The 18,817-nt window shown below is 41.1% G+C and overlaps 1 protein-coding gene across 1 annotated transcript in view; it reads right to left on the bottom strand.

Annotated features, from left to right (window-relative positions):
- Window positions 1-18,817, bottom strand: part of LOC122760754 (diacylglycerol kinase beta) — a 74,896-nt gene that overhangs the window by 40,681 nt on the left and 15,398 nt on the right. Inside the window, exons 11-17 of the mRNA XM_044015925.1 lie at window positions 17,903-18,001; window positions 17,220-17,330; window positions 17,025-17,098; window positions 15,563-15,637; window positions 12,439-12,524; window positions 11,835-11,924; window positions 10,758-10,918 (exon numbers count right to left, since the gene is read on the bottom strand). Of these exons, the coding sequence (XP_043871860.1) occupies window positions 10,758-10,918; window positions 11,835-11,924; window positions 12,439-12,524; window positions 15,563-15,637; window positions 17,025-17,098; window positions 17,220-17,330; window positions 17,903-18,001 (696 nt within the window). The remainder of the gene's footprint in view (window positions 1-10,757; window positions 10,919-11,834; window positions 11,925-12,438; window positions 12,525-15,562; window positions 15,638-17,024; window positions 17,099-17,219; window positions 17,331-17,902; window positions 18,002-18,817) is intronic.

Below are 18,817 nucleotides of genomic sequence, written 5' to 3'. Positions count from 1 at the left end.
GATACGAGCTCTGCAATATGTTTGGAAAGTTGAACTTTGACATTTATCAAGGTTTGCAGGTCTTATTCTGCACGAAGAACCTGAGTCAGATGCTTTCATAACACCAGGAAAATGATGTTGGATTTAACGGCTACAGGCACAGACGTTCTGGAAAATGTCTAGACTTAAAAACCAAAGACAAAACATGTACATTTTTCCGATTCCAATTTTTCTGGAACTTCCTCTGCCAGTCAACAATAGTCACATTTCCAGGTTGTTGAATTTGGACATTCAGGAAAAGTCTGGTTCCTTGGCTGAGCGTGAAGAAGGCAGGACATTTCTTGGACACGGAAGTGGAATATTTGGAATACTAGTTGGAATATGACATTAACAAAAGTTTGTCGGACGCTTTCATAACACCAGGACAATTACGCTGATTCAAAGTCTACAGGCACCGACGTGCTGGATAATGTCTCGAGCAACATTAGATGATTTGAGAATAATGTCTCGAGCACCGATCTGAAAGCAGCCACAGTCTCAAGGAACACGACACCACCACAAACACGTTTACATGCAGCACATCATACTGTCCGGCAGAGTTCTGGACACTCGAGCAGCTATGGCGCGACCTCAGGTTGAGCTTGACCAGAGCTGCGTCTGCTCCGCTCAGGCCCGAGGACGTGATCTGTGTCCTTCACAGATAAACGGCCACTGTACACGCGAAATAAGATCAAGACGCATGTGCGCGGAGATTAAATCGGCTATATGTCACAGGACACCGTATGGCTAATGTAGATGTAACGGCTGGAAGTAAGAGCTGGAGAGCGGAGGAGGATGGAGGAGGAGGAGGATGGAGAGTGTCACAGTGACGGTGGAGCCACTAATGATGTTAACACATGAAGGAGAAGAAGATTCATCCCTTCACTCTGTCACCATGTAATAACATCATCTGCTGCGGCAGTAAGTGCTTCACAGAGACAGAGGCAGAGACGCATGACGCAACCCGACTTAATGCATGAACACAATACGATAACCAAATTAACTCCTGACATAACAGCACTTTAAAAAATGAAGCAAACAAATAAAACCGCTTTTCTGCGCCAAATCCATAATCACAAACTGCTGAGACAAAATATCACCATAGAAACTTTCACTTGTGGAAGATTTGATTGTTGTTGTTGTTGTTGTTGGTGGTGCCAAATATTGATATTTTAATTAAAAAATAATTTCCTGTTAGTCTGACTCACAAGCGCCGCTACTTTATGGCACCTTTTGGTGGCGCTGTTTTTCATTGAAACTAGCTCCATATGCTCTATGATATATGGTCAGCACACAAATCTTCGGCTCGTCCAGTTATATTTGGATTTGGACATTTTCCAGACATCAGGGAAAGGGGTGGCTTATGGGCCAAGCATGTAAGAGGCAGGACACTGTCCCACTGTGATGTCCTCTGAAATATTTGGATACTTCAGAATATTGGACCATGGTACTCATGGGGAAAGTTCTGGAAAACCATCCAGATGTGACCGTGAAAGGTTGGCTGGTAAAGTTGAGGGAACGTGAGAACAGAATTGTTGTTCCACCCATTTTCCAGAACGTTTCTTGCCAGACCCTAAATCAAATTTTTGGGGATATTGGTTTTGGAATTTTTTCGGACATTCTGGAAAGGGGTGGAGCCTGGCTTAAGCAGACAGGAGGCAAGACACTAGAATTAGTTTGAGATCAAGGTTAACATATACTGTGTAAATTAGGTCCAATAAGGTTGATATTTGGTCGTTTTCATCATAGTACAGGGTGTTAAACACAGAACTTTACAAGCCTGGTCACGTTTCTCCTCTACGGAGCTCCCCCTACAGTTTCGGAGGTACATATTTTTACGACACCACCGCTACTAACCACCTCCGCTAACAGACAGTAGGGGGCAGTGACGGCAGACGTTTAACCATCACAATGACACTGAAGCTGTTAAATGAGGGTACAGTTCCTGCATAGTTCTGCTCTAACATCTTCACTAGCTAAGTTTCAGTCCAGTCTGAACTGGATCCAACAGTGTTAGTAGTTTAAACACCTGCTAAACGAGAACATAAGCAGGAACACATTTGGAACAAGTTTGGATCATGAAAGTCTGAAAATAAACACCCATAAATATAAAGTAAACAACGCGACATCTTTAAACTTGATATAGAGCGGCGATATTACCAACCTGGCCAAGTGTCAATAGGATACAACAGGCGAGTAGCACAGCTTTACAGGCAACAAGTGTTTTACGGCAACATTTACATGCTCTGGCAGTGCGAAATGACCACTGTCGTACTTCATTTCACGGTAAATGTATCTGTTGTGCCTCCTCCGCGTGATCCGCGCTAATAAAAAGGCGTATAATTACAGCAAAGTGTCCCATCCTGTGACTTTGGCAACCGGCAAACATCTGCGATGACAGGCTGGCACCGTGCCTGCCTGTGCAGGTGTTTCAGCGCTCGGCAACAAGGAGAGAGGAAGGTTGTGAGGAGACAGGTGGACAAGTGCAATTATATGCATCCTCGTCTGTCACCCCCTTCCCCCAACCCAACCCAATCCAACCCAACACAAAACAAAGAAAAAAAACACAGTGATGGCTGTTGCAACACAGCTCCACAAGCAGAAGTCACTGCATCAGCAAAGCTCAGGTCTTAAAATAGAGCTGCATCTGCTGCTTTAACAGGCGCAGAATCTGAAACGGGCACCTGGGGAGGCGAGGAGACATCACAGACCAACTTTACCCAAACCATAAACCTGATTCTCAGCAAACGTACGTGAGCAGGAAACACGGGACACTTGTTTACAAGGATCGTTTGTCATGGCGGGCTGTTTCATGTCACCACGCCATCACTGGTTCAGCAGCAACACGTTTTTATGAATCTGTCCCAGTTAAAAAAATATGTGACATTTTCCGTCGCCTGCAGTCGTCTGCACGATCATGTTTTTTTTTTGATCTTGCCGTTTTTTGAAGTTTGAAGGTGCCGGGGGCAAAAAGGGGGTGCTGTCAGACGGGCGACGTAAAAAAGAGACACAACGACAAAAACAAAAACAGTGGCGGCAAAATGTCACCTCAGTGTGACCCACAGTCCCTGGCACAGATATAGGTTTTCAGTTCACCCTCATTGTGTTTCACTGGCCTCTGGCGGTTCGTTTAATGCCAACTAGGCATGTCAGTCAGGCTACATCCACACTACACATGAATTCTGCTCATAATAATATCTGCCGTCCACACTAAACCAGTGTTTGAAACCCCCACAAAACACTGGTGGCTCCGTTTGAGTTGACTTCTCAGCTTTTGCCCGTCCAGACTAAAACGCAGCTTTAAAGTTTTCAGACAAAAACAAAAAACGAGCCAGCATCGTTTGTAAACTTCTCGGTTTTTGCCTGTCCAGACTAAAACGCAGTCCAAACTATTTCAAACAAAAACAGAGCCAGTAGCATTTTCAAACTTCTCCATTTTGCCCATCCAGACTAAAATGCAGTCCCAAAGTTTTCCAATGAAAACAGAGATAGCATTGTTTTTGTCCGCCCAGACGAAAATACAGCCCCAAAGTTTTCAAACGAAAATGGAGCAAACTGCATTTCTTATTTTCGCTGTTACTTTCTCGTCCAGATTCGTTTCTGAATCTGGAAAGTGAATAAAGAAGTGTCTGAAACCTGAATTATCTTGATTATTGTGTTGCTGTGGCATTGATATTTTATTAATATTTTAGCTATCAATCAATTGCTTATTCAGAATTATTGATTATACAGTCACATGACACTTGATTAGTGATTTAAAAGAGAGACTGTTAAAACTTTCTGCTGCCTGTACTGGACGTTAAATTTAGTCTGTGTTTGTGCAGAAAACTGGAAAGGCCACAAGAAAAACAGTGTGTGTGTGTGTGTGTGTGTGTGTGTGTGTGTGTGTGTGTGAGATAGAGATGCAGTAGCACTGGCACAGGCTGAAGGTCAGGGGAAGTATCAGTGACAGGAAGTCAGCGTCTGCCAGGTTCAGACCAGGTTACCGCAGTAATGAATGACCGTGCTGAGTGACACCTGGCTGGTCTTAAAGATGAGCTGCACCACGCTCAAACACAAGGACGAACAAATACATACAGTAGATTTTTTAAAATGTCTGATGTGAAACAACCTACAAGCCTGTCTGTCTGTTTATTATTATTATTGTCACTGGTGTTTCTACATCAGCCTGTTTTCAGGAGCACGTTTCCATTTGTGCATTAAAACAACTGGGAAATTCAAAAAAGTTGTGATATATTGTTCTACAATTTGTCATAGTGATAAAAACGTAGAAAAAGGGCATCGAAAACAGTTTTATTTGACAGGAAGTCATAAATCCTATGACTGAAACATTAAGGGTTTCGTTGTGCCAGCAAAAACACACAGATACAGAGGAAAGTGTGGATGAATGAGGATACAACTTCCTCAAGTCTCAAACTCGTGGCTCGCGGGCCACATGCGGCCCTCCAACTGATTACATGCACCCTTAAATATTAATTAACAATATGTTATAAATGTTGTTTTTCTAAATGATAGATTCATTTTATGTCAGAAATACTATTATATACTATAAACATATATTATAAATGCAGGGAAATATTATATTATATACTACAATGTAAACCAACAAGCCAACCAACCAATAAGCCAACCAGTCAACCAACTAAGCAACAATAAGCCAATCAACCAACCAACCAACCAGTCAAGCAACCAACAAGCCAGCCAACCAAAAACCAACCAGTCAACCAACCAACAAGCCAAGCAAGCAACAACCAACCAACAAGCTAACCAACCAACCAACAAGACAACCAAACAAAACCAACCAGTCAACCAACCGGTCAACCATCCAACAAGCCAAGCAACCACGCAACCAAGCAAACAACCAACAACCAACCAACCAAAGCTGCAACAAACATTTATTTTAATAATCGCTGAATCTGATCATCAGTTTCTGAATTGATCGATTGTTGTTTGGTCAATAAATGTCAGAAAATGTTGAAATATGTCGACCATTGTTTCCAGAAACCTGAAAACGATGATGTTCTGAAATGAGATGATTAGATTTTAATGACTTCATTACAAGGAGCAAAAAAGGGAAAATATTCACGTATAAGAAGCTGAAGAAACAGAAAACTTGTATTAATTAATAAAGTAAAACCATTTAAGCCAATTAAACGACGATCAAAATAGTTTGACACCCGTGTCATGATGTCACAGCAGGTCGCCCCTCAGCTCAAAGACTCAGAGAGCGACTTATAAGTCCATCAGAGGAAGCACAGGAGACTCGACACCGTGCGACTAAAATCAAAGTCAGGGATTGCGGTACACATTAGGAATCTTGTAGGGCACACACTCTCACACACCCGTACACATTTACACCCGTCCACAGAAACAGTCTCACTGCAGAGGGATCAGCTTCCTCACTGTAACACGAGGCGGAGTCTTTAATGGCTGCTGACATGGTGTGATTTCCTCCTCTCAAATTCCTCGCTCGGGATTCTTTCCAGGCTGCAGGTCAAGTGAAGACGCCGAAGCCGACCTGAACGAGCACACAGATGCTCGAAACCCTCCGCCGCCGTTATTCATGAATGACACGTTTTAGATCAATGACACAGAAGCCAAACACTTTCAAGGGATATTTCAGCTGTGAACGCCCCCTGCTGGCTCGCACTGCAAACACAGAAAAACAGTGGGACACAAGGAATAGAATGTATATCTATCACCTAAATTCACTGTTACGCAGCCTTTTCAGAGTGGAAATAGCAGTTTTTGTCACTGCACCAAATCCCATAGAAAAAAAAAAATCAATGATTTTACATCACAGTTGTTGATCCACGGCTGCCTCCATCAGTAAGTTCAAATGTCTTATTTTGTCACTGAAAATCTTTGTTTAGCAGCTTCTGTGTCCCTGTGAGCTAAAATCACAGACTTTCTCCATGGACTTTGGTCTGGAAAGTAAGAGGTTTACAAAAAATGAGAAAAATGAGACATATGTCAATGTATCTCGCTGTTAGAGTGACTCTTTCAACAGGAAACTTTAGTTTATAAACCACTCAACCAACCAGCATGTCAACAACTCCCAACCAATATGTCAACCAACCAACCATCCAACCAACAAGTCAACTAACCAAACAACCAACCAACAAGTCAACCACCCAAACAACCAACAAGTCAACTAACCAAACAAACAACCAACCAGCCAACATTACATATCATTACATGTCATTTAGCAGACGCTTTTACAACCTGCCAGGGTTGAACTTGTGACCATGAGGTCTTTTGCACACAGGGTACCGGTCTTAACCACCGAGCTACCCCACCAACAAGTGAACCAACTCATCTCCAATGATCTTAAAACTGCGTTCCACAACAGACTTATTTGAAGATTTTGCCGATATCTTCCAGCGAAATACATTGTGGGATACATGGCTCCAGTGCGCACTTGGTAAAATGGGCGGAGCAAGAACACTTCCAGGGTACGAGAATCACGTACTTGCGTAGAGGAACAGTTCTCGAATTGGACTGTGGCTGACGACGTTTAACAAATACAGAGAAGTGTGCACACTGAGACACGCCCAGAGTCGCTCGCAGGTCTGACCACCGATGTACAATAAACAGTGCCAGGAGGGGGCGCACACAGTGTGCAGTACAGCTATACTCTGGAAACTTTGACTTTACATCATCCTGCCTGTGAATTAACGTCATCATACACATTTAAAAACGAGGCAGGAAGTATCCGTATTACAGAGCAATAAAAATGTGACATTATGGATTTATATATAAACAGCAGGCAGAGGCTACACACACACACACACACACACACACACACACACAGAGAGAGAGTCTTATTGCTCTCTTTTGTGTTTGCAGCCCCCACAGTGAACCCACTGCACAGAGCAGCTCTCCTCAGCCGGATGCTCCTGCCAACAGCACAGAGCCTCAGCCTATTAAATCCTCAGCTCCTACTGTATAACGACGATACAAACCAATTTTAATGCCAAATATAAATAAAGAGTTTACCATAAACGTAAAAAACAAACAAAAAAAAAACACACAACTGATAAGTTATTATTTCAATAAAGTCTGAACATTTAAAGAAGCAGCTTCTGATTTCACGGTTCCTCCCTCAGCCTAACACGACCATGTCAGCCACAATTAAGTCAGCGAGATGAAGGACAGATGACGGTGGAAGCTTTTCAGCCTCCCCGTCGCCGTGGCAACCAGAACCCTCTGGAGTGGGGAAAAGGGACGGGACGGCAGGAAACGCAGACCGTGTGCGGCCGGTGAGAGCAGATTTTCTTGCTCAGGTGTCGTGTGCAGATTCACAGATACTCGACCATCTGTCAGCGCGCGGCTCCTGGAGGCGCGGCGATCTGTCGCTCATCAACTCTCATCCACATCTTCATATTTACTCAAGTCCACCTCACGTCTATTTATCTTTCCCCGTTTGAGAAAGTCAATCTTTAAGAAAAATGTTAGCTTTTCTTTTTAGCTTCAGGGTAACGAGACCCTTAAATACTAAAGTAAATAAAAGAAAAACAAACACTTGATGGTCAAATAAAAGTACAACCCCTAAGTCATTCTTAAATCATTCATCGTTCTCCTTTTATATTTAAACATAATTATTCTCTCTTTACAGATAAATATTCATTATTATAATTGTTATGAGTACATGTTTATACAATATGATTATACTATGTATATACATATATATACGTATATATATATATGTATGTATATATACACACACATTATTTAAACGGTTTAGTAGTGGCTTAGTTTGAATTTTAGTAGTAGTAATTTTGTTTGTAGTTTAGTAGTAGTTTCATTAGTAGTTTTTATTAATTGTTTTAGTAGCAGTTTAGTAGTAGTTTTGTTAGTAGTTTAGTTGTAATTTGTTAGTAGAAGTTCTTGTAGTAGTTTTGTTAGTAGTTTAAGTAGAAGTTCTTGTAGTAGTTTTGTTAGTAGTTTAGTAGCAGTTTTGTTAGTAGTTTTGTTTGTAGTTTAGTAGAAGGTTTGTTAGTAATTTAGTTGTAGTTTTGTTAGTAGTTTAGTAGTAATTTGTTAGTAGTTTAGTAGTAGTTTTTGCAGTAGTTTTGTTAGTTGTTTAAGTAGTAATTTGTTAGTTGTTTAGTTTAGTTTAGTAGTTTTTATTGGTTGTTTTAGTAGTAGTTTTGTTAGTAGTTTAGTAGAAGGTTTTGGTAGTAATTTAGTTGTAGTTTTGTTAGTAGTTTCATAGTAATTTGTTAGTAGTTTTGTTTGTAGTTTTAGTAGAAGTTCTTGTAATAGTTTTGTTAGTTGTTTAAGTAGTAATTTGTTAGTATAGTTGTACTTTTGTTAGTAGTTTAGTAGAAGTTCTTGTAGTAGTTGTGTTAGTAGTTAAGTAGTGGTTTTAAGAGTTGTCTTAGTAGTAGTTGCAGGTCAGAGGAGCAGTGGGCGGGGCACGGATGCTGGGCTTCTTCTGCATGATGATTGGAGGAAGTGTCTGAAAGGCGGAGCCAGTTTTTGATTGACAGCGGAGACTTTTCTACTTCAGTCCTGAGTGGATTTTGTGATGAAGTCTGAAGACAAACATGTGCTGGTTGTGTGTCATTTACTCTGTGATATACAACAGTTTCATGTGTACAAATACTCTGTCAATAAAAACACTATTATAGCATACAGTTTACATAATGATCACGTTGTTTGTTTGTAGAATTGATGTAAGAATCTATATATAAATAACTGGCCCTGAAATATGCAGATATCAGTTGGGGGTGGCACATATGTCATGGTTCCACTTGTGTTTCTTCACGGTCACATGTCCTGTATATGTAACGCTTTTGGCCGAGGTTTTCGCTCGTCAGCTTATTCACGCTCGAATGTTGAAGCAGGAGCAGAAAAACAGCAGATGGCGCCGACTTTAGCCGCTCTGTTTGATGACTCAGCTCAAACTTTGGCAAAACCTCAAGCTCTTCCACTCTGGTTTCCACTGCTCCTCCTCGCTGCTGTTCATCCACTCTCTCTGCACAGCTCTGCTGTGATGACGGAGGAATTTCAATAATCATCACGTTTGTTTGGTTTGTTTCCTCCGTCGTCGTAATTGGTGTCGTTCGCTGTCGTCAGAAGAGCGAGGTGGTGACGTGTCGTCGTTTTGTAACCTCACACTGAGACGCCGTCGCCTCACAAAGGCCGTGTTTGTCACTTTGCTTTAAAACGTCCCTGAGCTTTTGTACTTGTTGTAGCTACATCATAAAATTTACAAAAAAAAAATAAAAAACAAATAAATATATAAATGTTGCTTAGCAACTGTGACCTGGCAGCGTCTTCCCTTTCCTTCCAGTTAAAAGAATGAGTCTGTTAATTGCTGACGTCCACACAGACAAAAAGTAAAAAAGTACCTCTGCAGCATAATACACTTAATCCCAGATATTATATTATATTATACTGTTAGTGTTATCATTATCATTATTGTTATTATCATTATTGTTGTTATTATTATTACTACATTATAGACTTTGTTTCTGGTAAAATCAGTTAAAATTAGTTATTGTTTTCATACAAAAGTCAAATCAGTGGTTTCAGTAAAAAAAAAAAAATCAAAAACTTAAAAAAAAAGATATAAAAGTGGTGTTAAATGGCTCAGTAGCACCCCCAAAAGTTGTAACCTGTTGGACAAAGCCGTAACTAAGTTGCAGCAAATTTCATGAACCTTGGTGGGAACGTGCCACAGCCCAAGATGAACAACAGAGTCCATTGGGACCATGGCCTCAACTAGACAGGAAGTCAGCCAACATAAAAAAATTGTCTATTTGTACCAGACACATCAAAGATGAAAAGTTATCAATAGGGCTTACAGATTTGAAAGGGCGTGGCCACAGCACAAAAACTAAGTCAAGGTCATAGTTTTTTTCCTTCATGGAGAAAAACCTTGAAAAACTAGTGAAGTACAACAACAAACCTCCAGGTTGATTCACCATTAAATTAAGCAGTATTTCACCAGCTGAAAGTCAGTGAGTCAGTTTTTAATTAAAAAACATTACAAACATTCAGTTAAAGATATTTATGTAACTTTTCTGCCTTAAAAAACTGCTGATCATTGTGTGGCGTTTGCAACGTTTAAACAAATCCTGGAAAATAAAACTTTGAGATAAAGAAAGAGAGGATCAGTCACTTAACCAGGACGTGAGCTTCTTTATTGTTTTGTTTGCGAGAGAGACCCCTAGTGATTGAAATCATATTTTATTTATTAATTTAGAGAATTATTAATAATGTCAGTCAGTCATCATCTAACTGCTTTATCCTCCACCAGAGGGTCGCGGGGGGTGCTGTGCCAATCTCAGCTACATCGGGCGATAGGCGGGGTACACCCTGGACAGTTCGCCAGTCCATCGCAGGGCCACACACAGCTAGAGACAAACAACCATTCACACTCACACTCACTCCTATGGTCAATTTAGAGTGTCCAATTTACCTAATCCCCACATTGCATGTTTTTGGACTGTGGGAGGAAGCTGGAGAACCCGGAGAGAACCCACGCACACACGGGGAGAACATGCAAACTCCATGCAACACCACCGTGTGGCCCCATTATTAATAATGTAATAATTACAATTAGCTACAGATCGAGAGACAAAGGCTTATTGTCGGCCAGCACCGAATGATTTTGTGCATTTGTGATGCATTCTAATTATCACTCAATAATGTTTTCCCCTCTGCGTCTCCAGGGTGAAGCACACGCACGTCATACGTCATAATTCTCCCTGTATCTGCTTACTCACCACGCCAATGGAGAAGTAGTTGTTGACGATGCTGTAGGGGACGGGGTCTCCCTTCTCCTCCTTGTCGTCGGGGACGATGTCTATGTTCCATCGGTCCAGCACCACCTCTGTGCTGTGCTCGATGTCCCGCAGGAACTTCAGCAAGCTGCCGCCCTCGTAACCTTCCCGAGAGACGCCGGCGAGGAAGAGAGCGGGTGGAAAATAAGAATGTACAACAGCAGGGTTTGTCAAACTTTCTATGTGTGCACCTGCTTTGTGAATAAGGGCAAAATATTGTGAGCCAAATGACAAAACCAGTGGAGCTAAGAGCAAAACGGTGTGACTCATTTTACATGCATATCTGTAACACTTAATGTTTTCAACATATACACAAATCTTTACTTTAAATTTGGGAAAATTCTTCACATTTTTTGGCAGGACCCAAAAAACATCTTGTGCAATCCATCTATGGGTCCCAACCCAGTCTTTGGGAACCATTGCATTAAAGTACTACCTAGTCCATCATATGGTCCATCAACCATACCATTTCCAGTCTGAAAACATCAAAAACATTTCATCTTAATTTACTTCAAGTGATCTGAGAGAATTGGACTAATCTAGGCTCTGTTTCCTGACCAATCACAGAGCAGTTCAGACAGAGAGAGCGCCTCCTACTGGCTGTTCTACTTAACAGCTGCATAAACACGTCCCCTCAGTGGTAATGTCAATATTCCAGCACTGATAACAACTGCCTACTTTGCAAAGAAACCTTAAAAATGGCAAACTACTGCAACCCAAAGTAAATTATCAATCATGAATTTGCATTTACAGCCATATCTGTAAAAGCTAATGCACTTTTGGATTGAGATGTTTATTAAATAAACTACAACTTCATTAAAAGTTGGGAAAATTCGGTAAAAATTTGTTTGTGGACCCCAAAAAAATCCCCCTGTGAGGTCTTTGGACCTCGAGAGTGAACGCCGATGAAATGTATTCCCACTGGTAAATACAAAAAACATTATAATCCTGAGATTAAAGTGTGTCTTTGAGCCAAGGGAAGGGAGCATGAGTGAGTGAGTGAGTGAGTGAGTGTCTCACCTCCTCCCCAGCGTAAACAGCGAGCCAGGTCGTTCCCCGTGCCCAGAGGGAGGATGGCGACTGGAGGATGCCGGGCAAAGCTGGCTTTATCTGCAACATGGGTTTGGATAAATGTTAGAACTTAGAAATAAGTGTTTTAAACTCAATAGATGAACCAACAGAAGTCCATGAATGAACATTTTACCTGTTCACTGTTAAACCTCTTTTATTTACAGTGTTAAAGTCTTTTTGCTTATACTTAAGTAGGGTAAGCCAAAATATAACACATTTTTTAAATAGTTTTAGGCAAAAACTAGTGGTTTCTTTCAAAATTTCTGTAAAAAAATATCAGATCTAAACAAGAAACAACATGCTCCAGATGGTGCGACAGGTGTGATGACGTAATGTCAATTAAATTGTCAATACATTGAAAATATACAAAAAATATACACATGAAACTTGATCCAAGTTTGTGGTTTGGACTAAATAATCTAAATAATTTAGCACAGAGTTTCTATAACAGCTGAACTGATTGGGAGGGTGAAGAAAAATATGATATAAAAGTCATAATAAACTGAAATGATCCTTCACAAAGCATGTTTGCAGTGTATAGATCAACATGTACCTATACAGTCGAGGATCCAGCCCACGGTGCCGTCACCTCCACAAGCGAGCACCCGGAAATCAGGGACATCGTGGAAAAAGTTGAGCCTTTAAAAAGAGAAGATTTTAATCAACACATGCAGAAACAATATGTTTTTTTTTGTAAAGGTCCAGTTTGTTCTGTCCAATTTCCTTCAGCGGTTGCCTGAAAGTGGATTTTGTTTTTAAAGATTCTGAATTCAATTCTGTGGTTCCTTGAATGAATCTCAAAGCCACACCTCTGAGTTCAACAGCTGGGAACCAAAGTGATAAAAAATTATGAGGTTCCAAGAATGCCTCTTGTTTCTGCTGCCGCTGCAGGCCCCACCACGAAAATGCTGTGGTTTCATGAATGCATCTCATATCTGCTGCACCAGGTCAAACAGCTGTGGACCCTCACAGAAGTAATGAAAATGTCATTGCTCCCTGAACACATACAGTAGCTGCTCCTCTGAGCTCAACAGCTGCAAATCAAAGTGATAACAATGACCAGGTTCCATGAATGCATCTTGTAGCCACTCCTCTTAGTCCAACAGCTGTGGACCCCATAAAAATAATGAAAATTCTGTGGTTCCTTGAATTCATCTCATATCAGCTCCTTTAAACTCAACACACTGCATTTCTCACAAGTTTTTTTTGGTTATGATTCATCTGAATAAAACACACTTGCACATATTTAAGTTACCGAATACTTCCATTGACCCACAAAAGGTCTATGGAGCTTCAATGCAGAGTGGTGATCTGAGTCAGTGCAGTCATCGACCACTATCAAAGTCACAGCCAGTGTCCTCTGATACTAAGAGATTTTAAAATGTCCTATTGAAGCCAATTAATGAGTTAAAACGACTAATTGCTCGACCTCCACGTTGTACATCAGCCTCAGTCTCAGTGTCAATACTTGTGTGTGATAGAAATACAGGTGAAGGTAGAGAGTTTCTCATCTGTGGGTGACTTCACAGGACTGAAAATGGCTGAGAGACGCAGGGGAGTTGAATCGATGTGTGTCCTTCTCCAGCTGTGTCCCCCCCGCACAGTCACAGAGTGGTCACCCAGCGCCTGTCCTTCAAAGGGACGTTTAATCTGCCGCAAGACAAAGGTGTTGACAGTTAGCTTTCATCTGTGTCTGTCACGAGACAGCTGCGCGAGGGACGCCGGTAACGTCTACATAACATCCATCTATGAACAACGCGATACTGTATTTAGAATGGATGTAGTCAAAGTGAAGCCAATGTGGAAGTACTGGAAACCAGGGGGGAGACTCCGCTGATGTGTATGCAAGTTTGTGAAAGTGTGAGCCTATTTCTCACCTCACTCATCGCGTCAGTGAAGATCTTTTAAAGAATTCATGTTCTTAATCGGTAGCTTCAGCTAATCTGTGTAGTTATATAAGACATGAACACATTATTAAAATAGACTTTCCTGGCTAGAATCTTACATTTCTAAACTGCTCACTCTCGCACACCAAAGTCCATAGAGAAATCTGTGATTTTACATCACAGCACACAGGAGTTGTTGCTCCACCGCTGCCTCCATTAGTCATTTCAAATGTGTTATTTTGCGTCCTCAACAGCAGCTCCTGTTTTCCTGAGAGCTAAAAACGCTGATGTTCTCTATGGACTTTGGTGTGGGAGAGTTAACGGTTTAACTAACTTTAATTTCCCGTCAAAACAATCAGCCATATGGTGATATAAAGCCATACATACAATATATTAGGTGACTATTTTGTTAAGTGGCTGAAATCCACCTGAAACAACTGCAGCAGCAGCAGCAGCAGCAGCAGCAGCAGCAGCTTTATTCTGGCAGCATTAAGAGCAGCAGCCTGCGCTCCTTCTTCACAGCCTCCTCGCTGTTTCCTCTGTGGTGCACTCAGATGAAAGTAGGTGGTGGATTATTTCTGGATGAGGTCAGCTGATGCACCGACCAGGAGGGAGCGCGCAGGCCTCTCTAACGACCGCGCAGGACAAAAAAAAAAACAACAAAGAGAAACTACAGAGACATTTTCACAGCGTGGAGCCCAGAATCACATCCAACCCCTGAGCCCCGCGTCTGCTGGTGTCGCCATTAAACTTTAATGAAGCCACCTCATCGTGACCGATGTCATGGAAATAAAAAAAACAAACATGTGTGCATCAACAAACGGGGGCTCGTGTGAATGGAGGAGGCTGAGACTAATGTCGGCAATAACCGGCTAATTGCATTCCCCAAACAAATTTCTCAAGAGTACACTGTGTCTCACCTCAAAGCCCCGCTGAGCCGGTTGCTAAGGAGCCCATGGTAACAGTAGCGAAGAGCTCAGCTGAGAGAGAAGGTTAACATGTACATGACGACAGGCTTTCATTCATTCATTCATTCATTCATTCACACTCTCTGTTTCCCGCTCTGAGCAGCAGCAGCAGCAGCAGCAGCAGCAGCAGCAGCAGCGACGCCATCACTCAGCAATAACAGGATGACATCGCCTCATTTACAGTCAGGATAATAAATAACTCAATTTAATTTAAAAAGGAAAAAAACGTTCCGTGCACTCAGAGCAGTGACATCTGAGGAACCGAGGCAGAGATCAGCGTCACTCACTTATGGAAACAACACCCAGTAATACTGATACTGTGTGTGAAGAGTGGATGCACTCAAAGTGCTGCAGACCTGTCAATTATTAAAAGGACATCAGGGGGAGACGCTGTGGGAATTTGAGCTTATTTCCCACTTGATTTATAACATTAGTGTTATATTATTATTTTTTTTAAGGAATTCATTCATTAATTCATCTTAATCAGTAGTTGTGTAAGATCCTGACACGTTCTCAGCTGCTAGCAGTCAGACTTTTCCAACAGGAAGCTGAAATCTGTAAACTGCTCACTCTCCCACACCAAAGCCCATAGAGAAAATCAGTGATTTTACATCACAGCACACAGGAGTTGTTGACCCACCGCTGCCTCCATCACTAAGTTATAATTAGTTTTTTGTGACTTCTGAGTTTGGTGTGAGAGAGTGAGTTTTCTTTAGTTTCCACTGAGAAAACTGAGATATATGTTCTTAAATATCTGGAGAAACATGTGGGTTTGGTTCACGCTTGTATTTGTTAAATACACGTCACAGACTTGAGTACTAACCCGGCCATTGGACCTCCTTGTTCCAGACTGTAGACCTGCCTGGGGTTCAGCAGGTACCTGAACTTCCTCAGGACGCTGGGAGAATAAAAGAGACAAGAAATGATGACTAAAAATATGATAAACCGTTCAATTTAAAAGACATTTACAACTAGAAAGATCACTTTATCATCCATCCAGTGTCACATCCATCCATCCATCCATCCATCCATCCATCCAGTGTCACATCCATCCATCCATCCATCCAGTGTCACATCCATCCATCCATCCAGTGTCACATCCATCCATCCATCCATCCAGTGTCCATCCATCCAGTCCATCCATCCATCCAGTGTCACATCCATCCATCCATCCAGTGTCATCCATCCATCCATCCAGTGACACATCCATCCATCCAGTGTCACATCCATCCATCCATCCATCCAGTGTCATCCATCCATCCAGTATCACATCCATCAGTGCCATCCATCACTACATCCATCCATCCAGTGTTACATACATCTATCCATCCATCCAATGCTACATCCATCTATCCATCCATCCAGTGCTACACCCATCCACCAATCCAGTGCTACATCCATCCATCCATTCACCCATCCATCCACCATCCAGTGCTACATCCATCCACCCATTCACCCATCCATCCATCCATCCATCCATCCATCCATCCATCCATCCAGTGCTACATCCATCCACCCATCCAGTGCTACATCCATCCACCGATCCAGTGCTACATCCATTCATCCATTCACCCACCCATCCAGTGCTACATCCATCCATCCAGTTCTTATAAATAAATAAATGTGTATTTTGTTAAAATGTGACTTTTCTTTCACACAGACACAAAAACATAAGAAGTAAATGTGTCTTTTTGTTCTTATGTTTATTTATAGTTGATCATTTTCTTTCTAATGTTAATAAAGAGCGCGTTGCTATGGAAACGCGGCAGAGGAACACGATATGAAAGACTTTTATTTATCACATCATGTGTGTTTGTCTTTAAATTGAAGATGATGATTTCAAATAAACCTGATATATAATTATCTTCATGACTCTTTCACCTGAGGTCCCAGGAAACTCATCACGTCATCATCAAGTGAGAGAAATTAAATATAAAATGTCATTTAAACAGGAACATTTTTAAATATTAATAAATAAATGAGCAATAAAGCTTCTTTTTTCCATGTTTACTGAATGTCTGTTATTTTTTATACTCTCAGCTGGAATAACTGTGACAACAACTGCATGTTTTTGCACTTTTGAATGAGATTTTAGGTTTTTATCATAAAGAAAAAATGGTTGTGAACCTGATTTTTTAATGATTTATTTAGCGTGTTAGGTTTTTCTCATGAACTTGGCTATGGGAAATATCTTTCATTTAGATTAAAGCTAAAAACAAATGAGCCTTTCTTATGATTAAATAAAAATGATCAGTTATCTCAGGTGTTCAGATCAGCTGACTCACCGCTCCCCCTGCCTCCCTCCGCTCTTAGGATTGACGAGGACGAGGAGAGGATGTGTCCCTGGGAGAGGACTGACCTGGAGACAAAGGGAAGGACAAACAGGACTCAGACGTCAGTGGAGAACCAGGATGGAGACTGTCTCTCTGTCTATGTGTCTGTGTCTCTGTCTCTGTCTCTCAGGTGAAGGACACACCCACCTGCAGCGCTTGTCCGTCACCAGGAGAGAATTTAAAGGTCTGGTTGGTGTCGTCAGGGCTGGTGCTGGGCGGAGACTCACCCTCACCCCGCTTCACCACTGTGTGACGGTCCTGAGGGTGTGAAAGAGGAGGAGTTACAAACTCATTCAGTCTACAATCACTTTTATCTCATATTTATCACTTTTTACCACATATTTATCACTTGCTATCCAGTAATTATGATTTTATATATTAAATGTCAACATTCTATCTCATATTAATGACTTCTTATTTCATAATGTCTACTTCCTGCCTCCAGGTCATGGATTGAATCTCATAATCAGGACATTTTTACAACCTGATTTCTCAAAATAACCAATTTTACATCATAATTTCAATATTCACGGCCATATTTTTTGGGGTTTTTTTTACTTTTATTTCATAATTTCAACTTTTTCTATCGCATACCTCTAACTCCTCATGTCATGATAATCATCAGTTAATGTCAGAATTTTGACGTAATCTCATAATCATAATTTGCCACACGTGAAATGAGAAGAAGGAGGGGTTTATTTATAACATTATACATAGAAGCTATAAACTGTGGGCTGCAACAAATAATTCATACCTAATCTAAAGATATTTTGCATTCAGATTAAGGTTAAAGGTTAAAGTGTCTGTGTGTCGGTCTGTCAGGATCTCACCAGGACGACAGGACAGATGTATGAGGGCAGCAGCGTGTGGTCCCTCAAAACTCCTCCATCACATTCTGCCTTCACATTAGACGCACATTTATTATGAAGCTGCAGCAGAAGAACAACAAGAAACAGAAGAAGAAGAAGAAGAAGAAGAAGAAGAAGAAACAGAAGGAGAAGAAGCATGAGAGTGTGTGTGGGAGTCGTCCATCTGTCAGACTGAGAACAACACTTTTCACAGGTGGTTTTGTGAGCTCCACACTGGTCCATCTCACACACACACACACACCCACAGACAGACAGAGGCTTCTTCTGTCCTTGAGTCTCCATCCCACAGCGTGTGGACAACTCTGAGACGCTGCTGCCATCTGGTGGCTGAGCAGAGTCATGCAGCTCCTATAACCTGTTACTGTTTTCTCACAGTATTGCGGTTAATAAGATTGATTTAAAGACGATTTATCGACCTGGGTTACGTTAAAAAACACAAAATATGAATGAAAAGCAAGAAGAATAATCTCGGATTATGTACCTGTGTAATCCAAACAAGATGTTAAAAAACGACACATAAATACAATAAAGTTAAAATAAAGCCGATGTCCATTATTAGACCTTAATTTAACCAGAGTCAGAGCCAAGACTGACATTAAACGGCACCAGAATCATCATATGTGTAAGAAATAAACAGATTAAAGTAATTTAGTGACATTAAAACCAGTTAAAAAACATCTACCGCCACAAGTTTGTGCCTTAAAGTCATTAAGGGGTCCTTTAATACGATTTTTAAACTAAAATAAATGTGATTTTTCTCTTCATTAACAGCTAAATAAACTGATACTAATATCACATTTAAAAATGTAATTAAAGAAAACAGGGTGAGAGGATATTATAGAATGACATTTGTTAAGGTTTTTGTTCTTTTCTGTG

The sequence above is a fragment of the Solea senegalensis genome, linkage group LG2 (assembly GCF_019176455.1).
Source record: "Solea senegalensis isolate Sse05_10M linkage group LG2, IFAPA_SoseM_1, whole genome shotgun sequence".
NCBI classification, from domain to species: Eukaryota; Metazoa; Chordata; class Actinopteri; order Pleuronectiformes; family Soleidae; genus Solea; species Solea senegalensis.
This window is presented reverse-complemented; position numbering and strand designations above follow the sequence as displayed.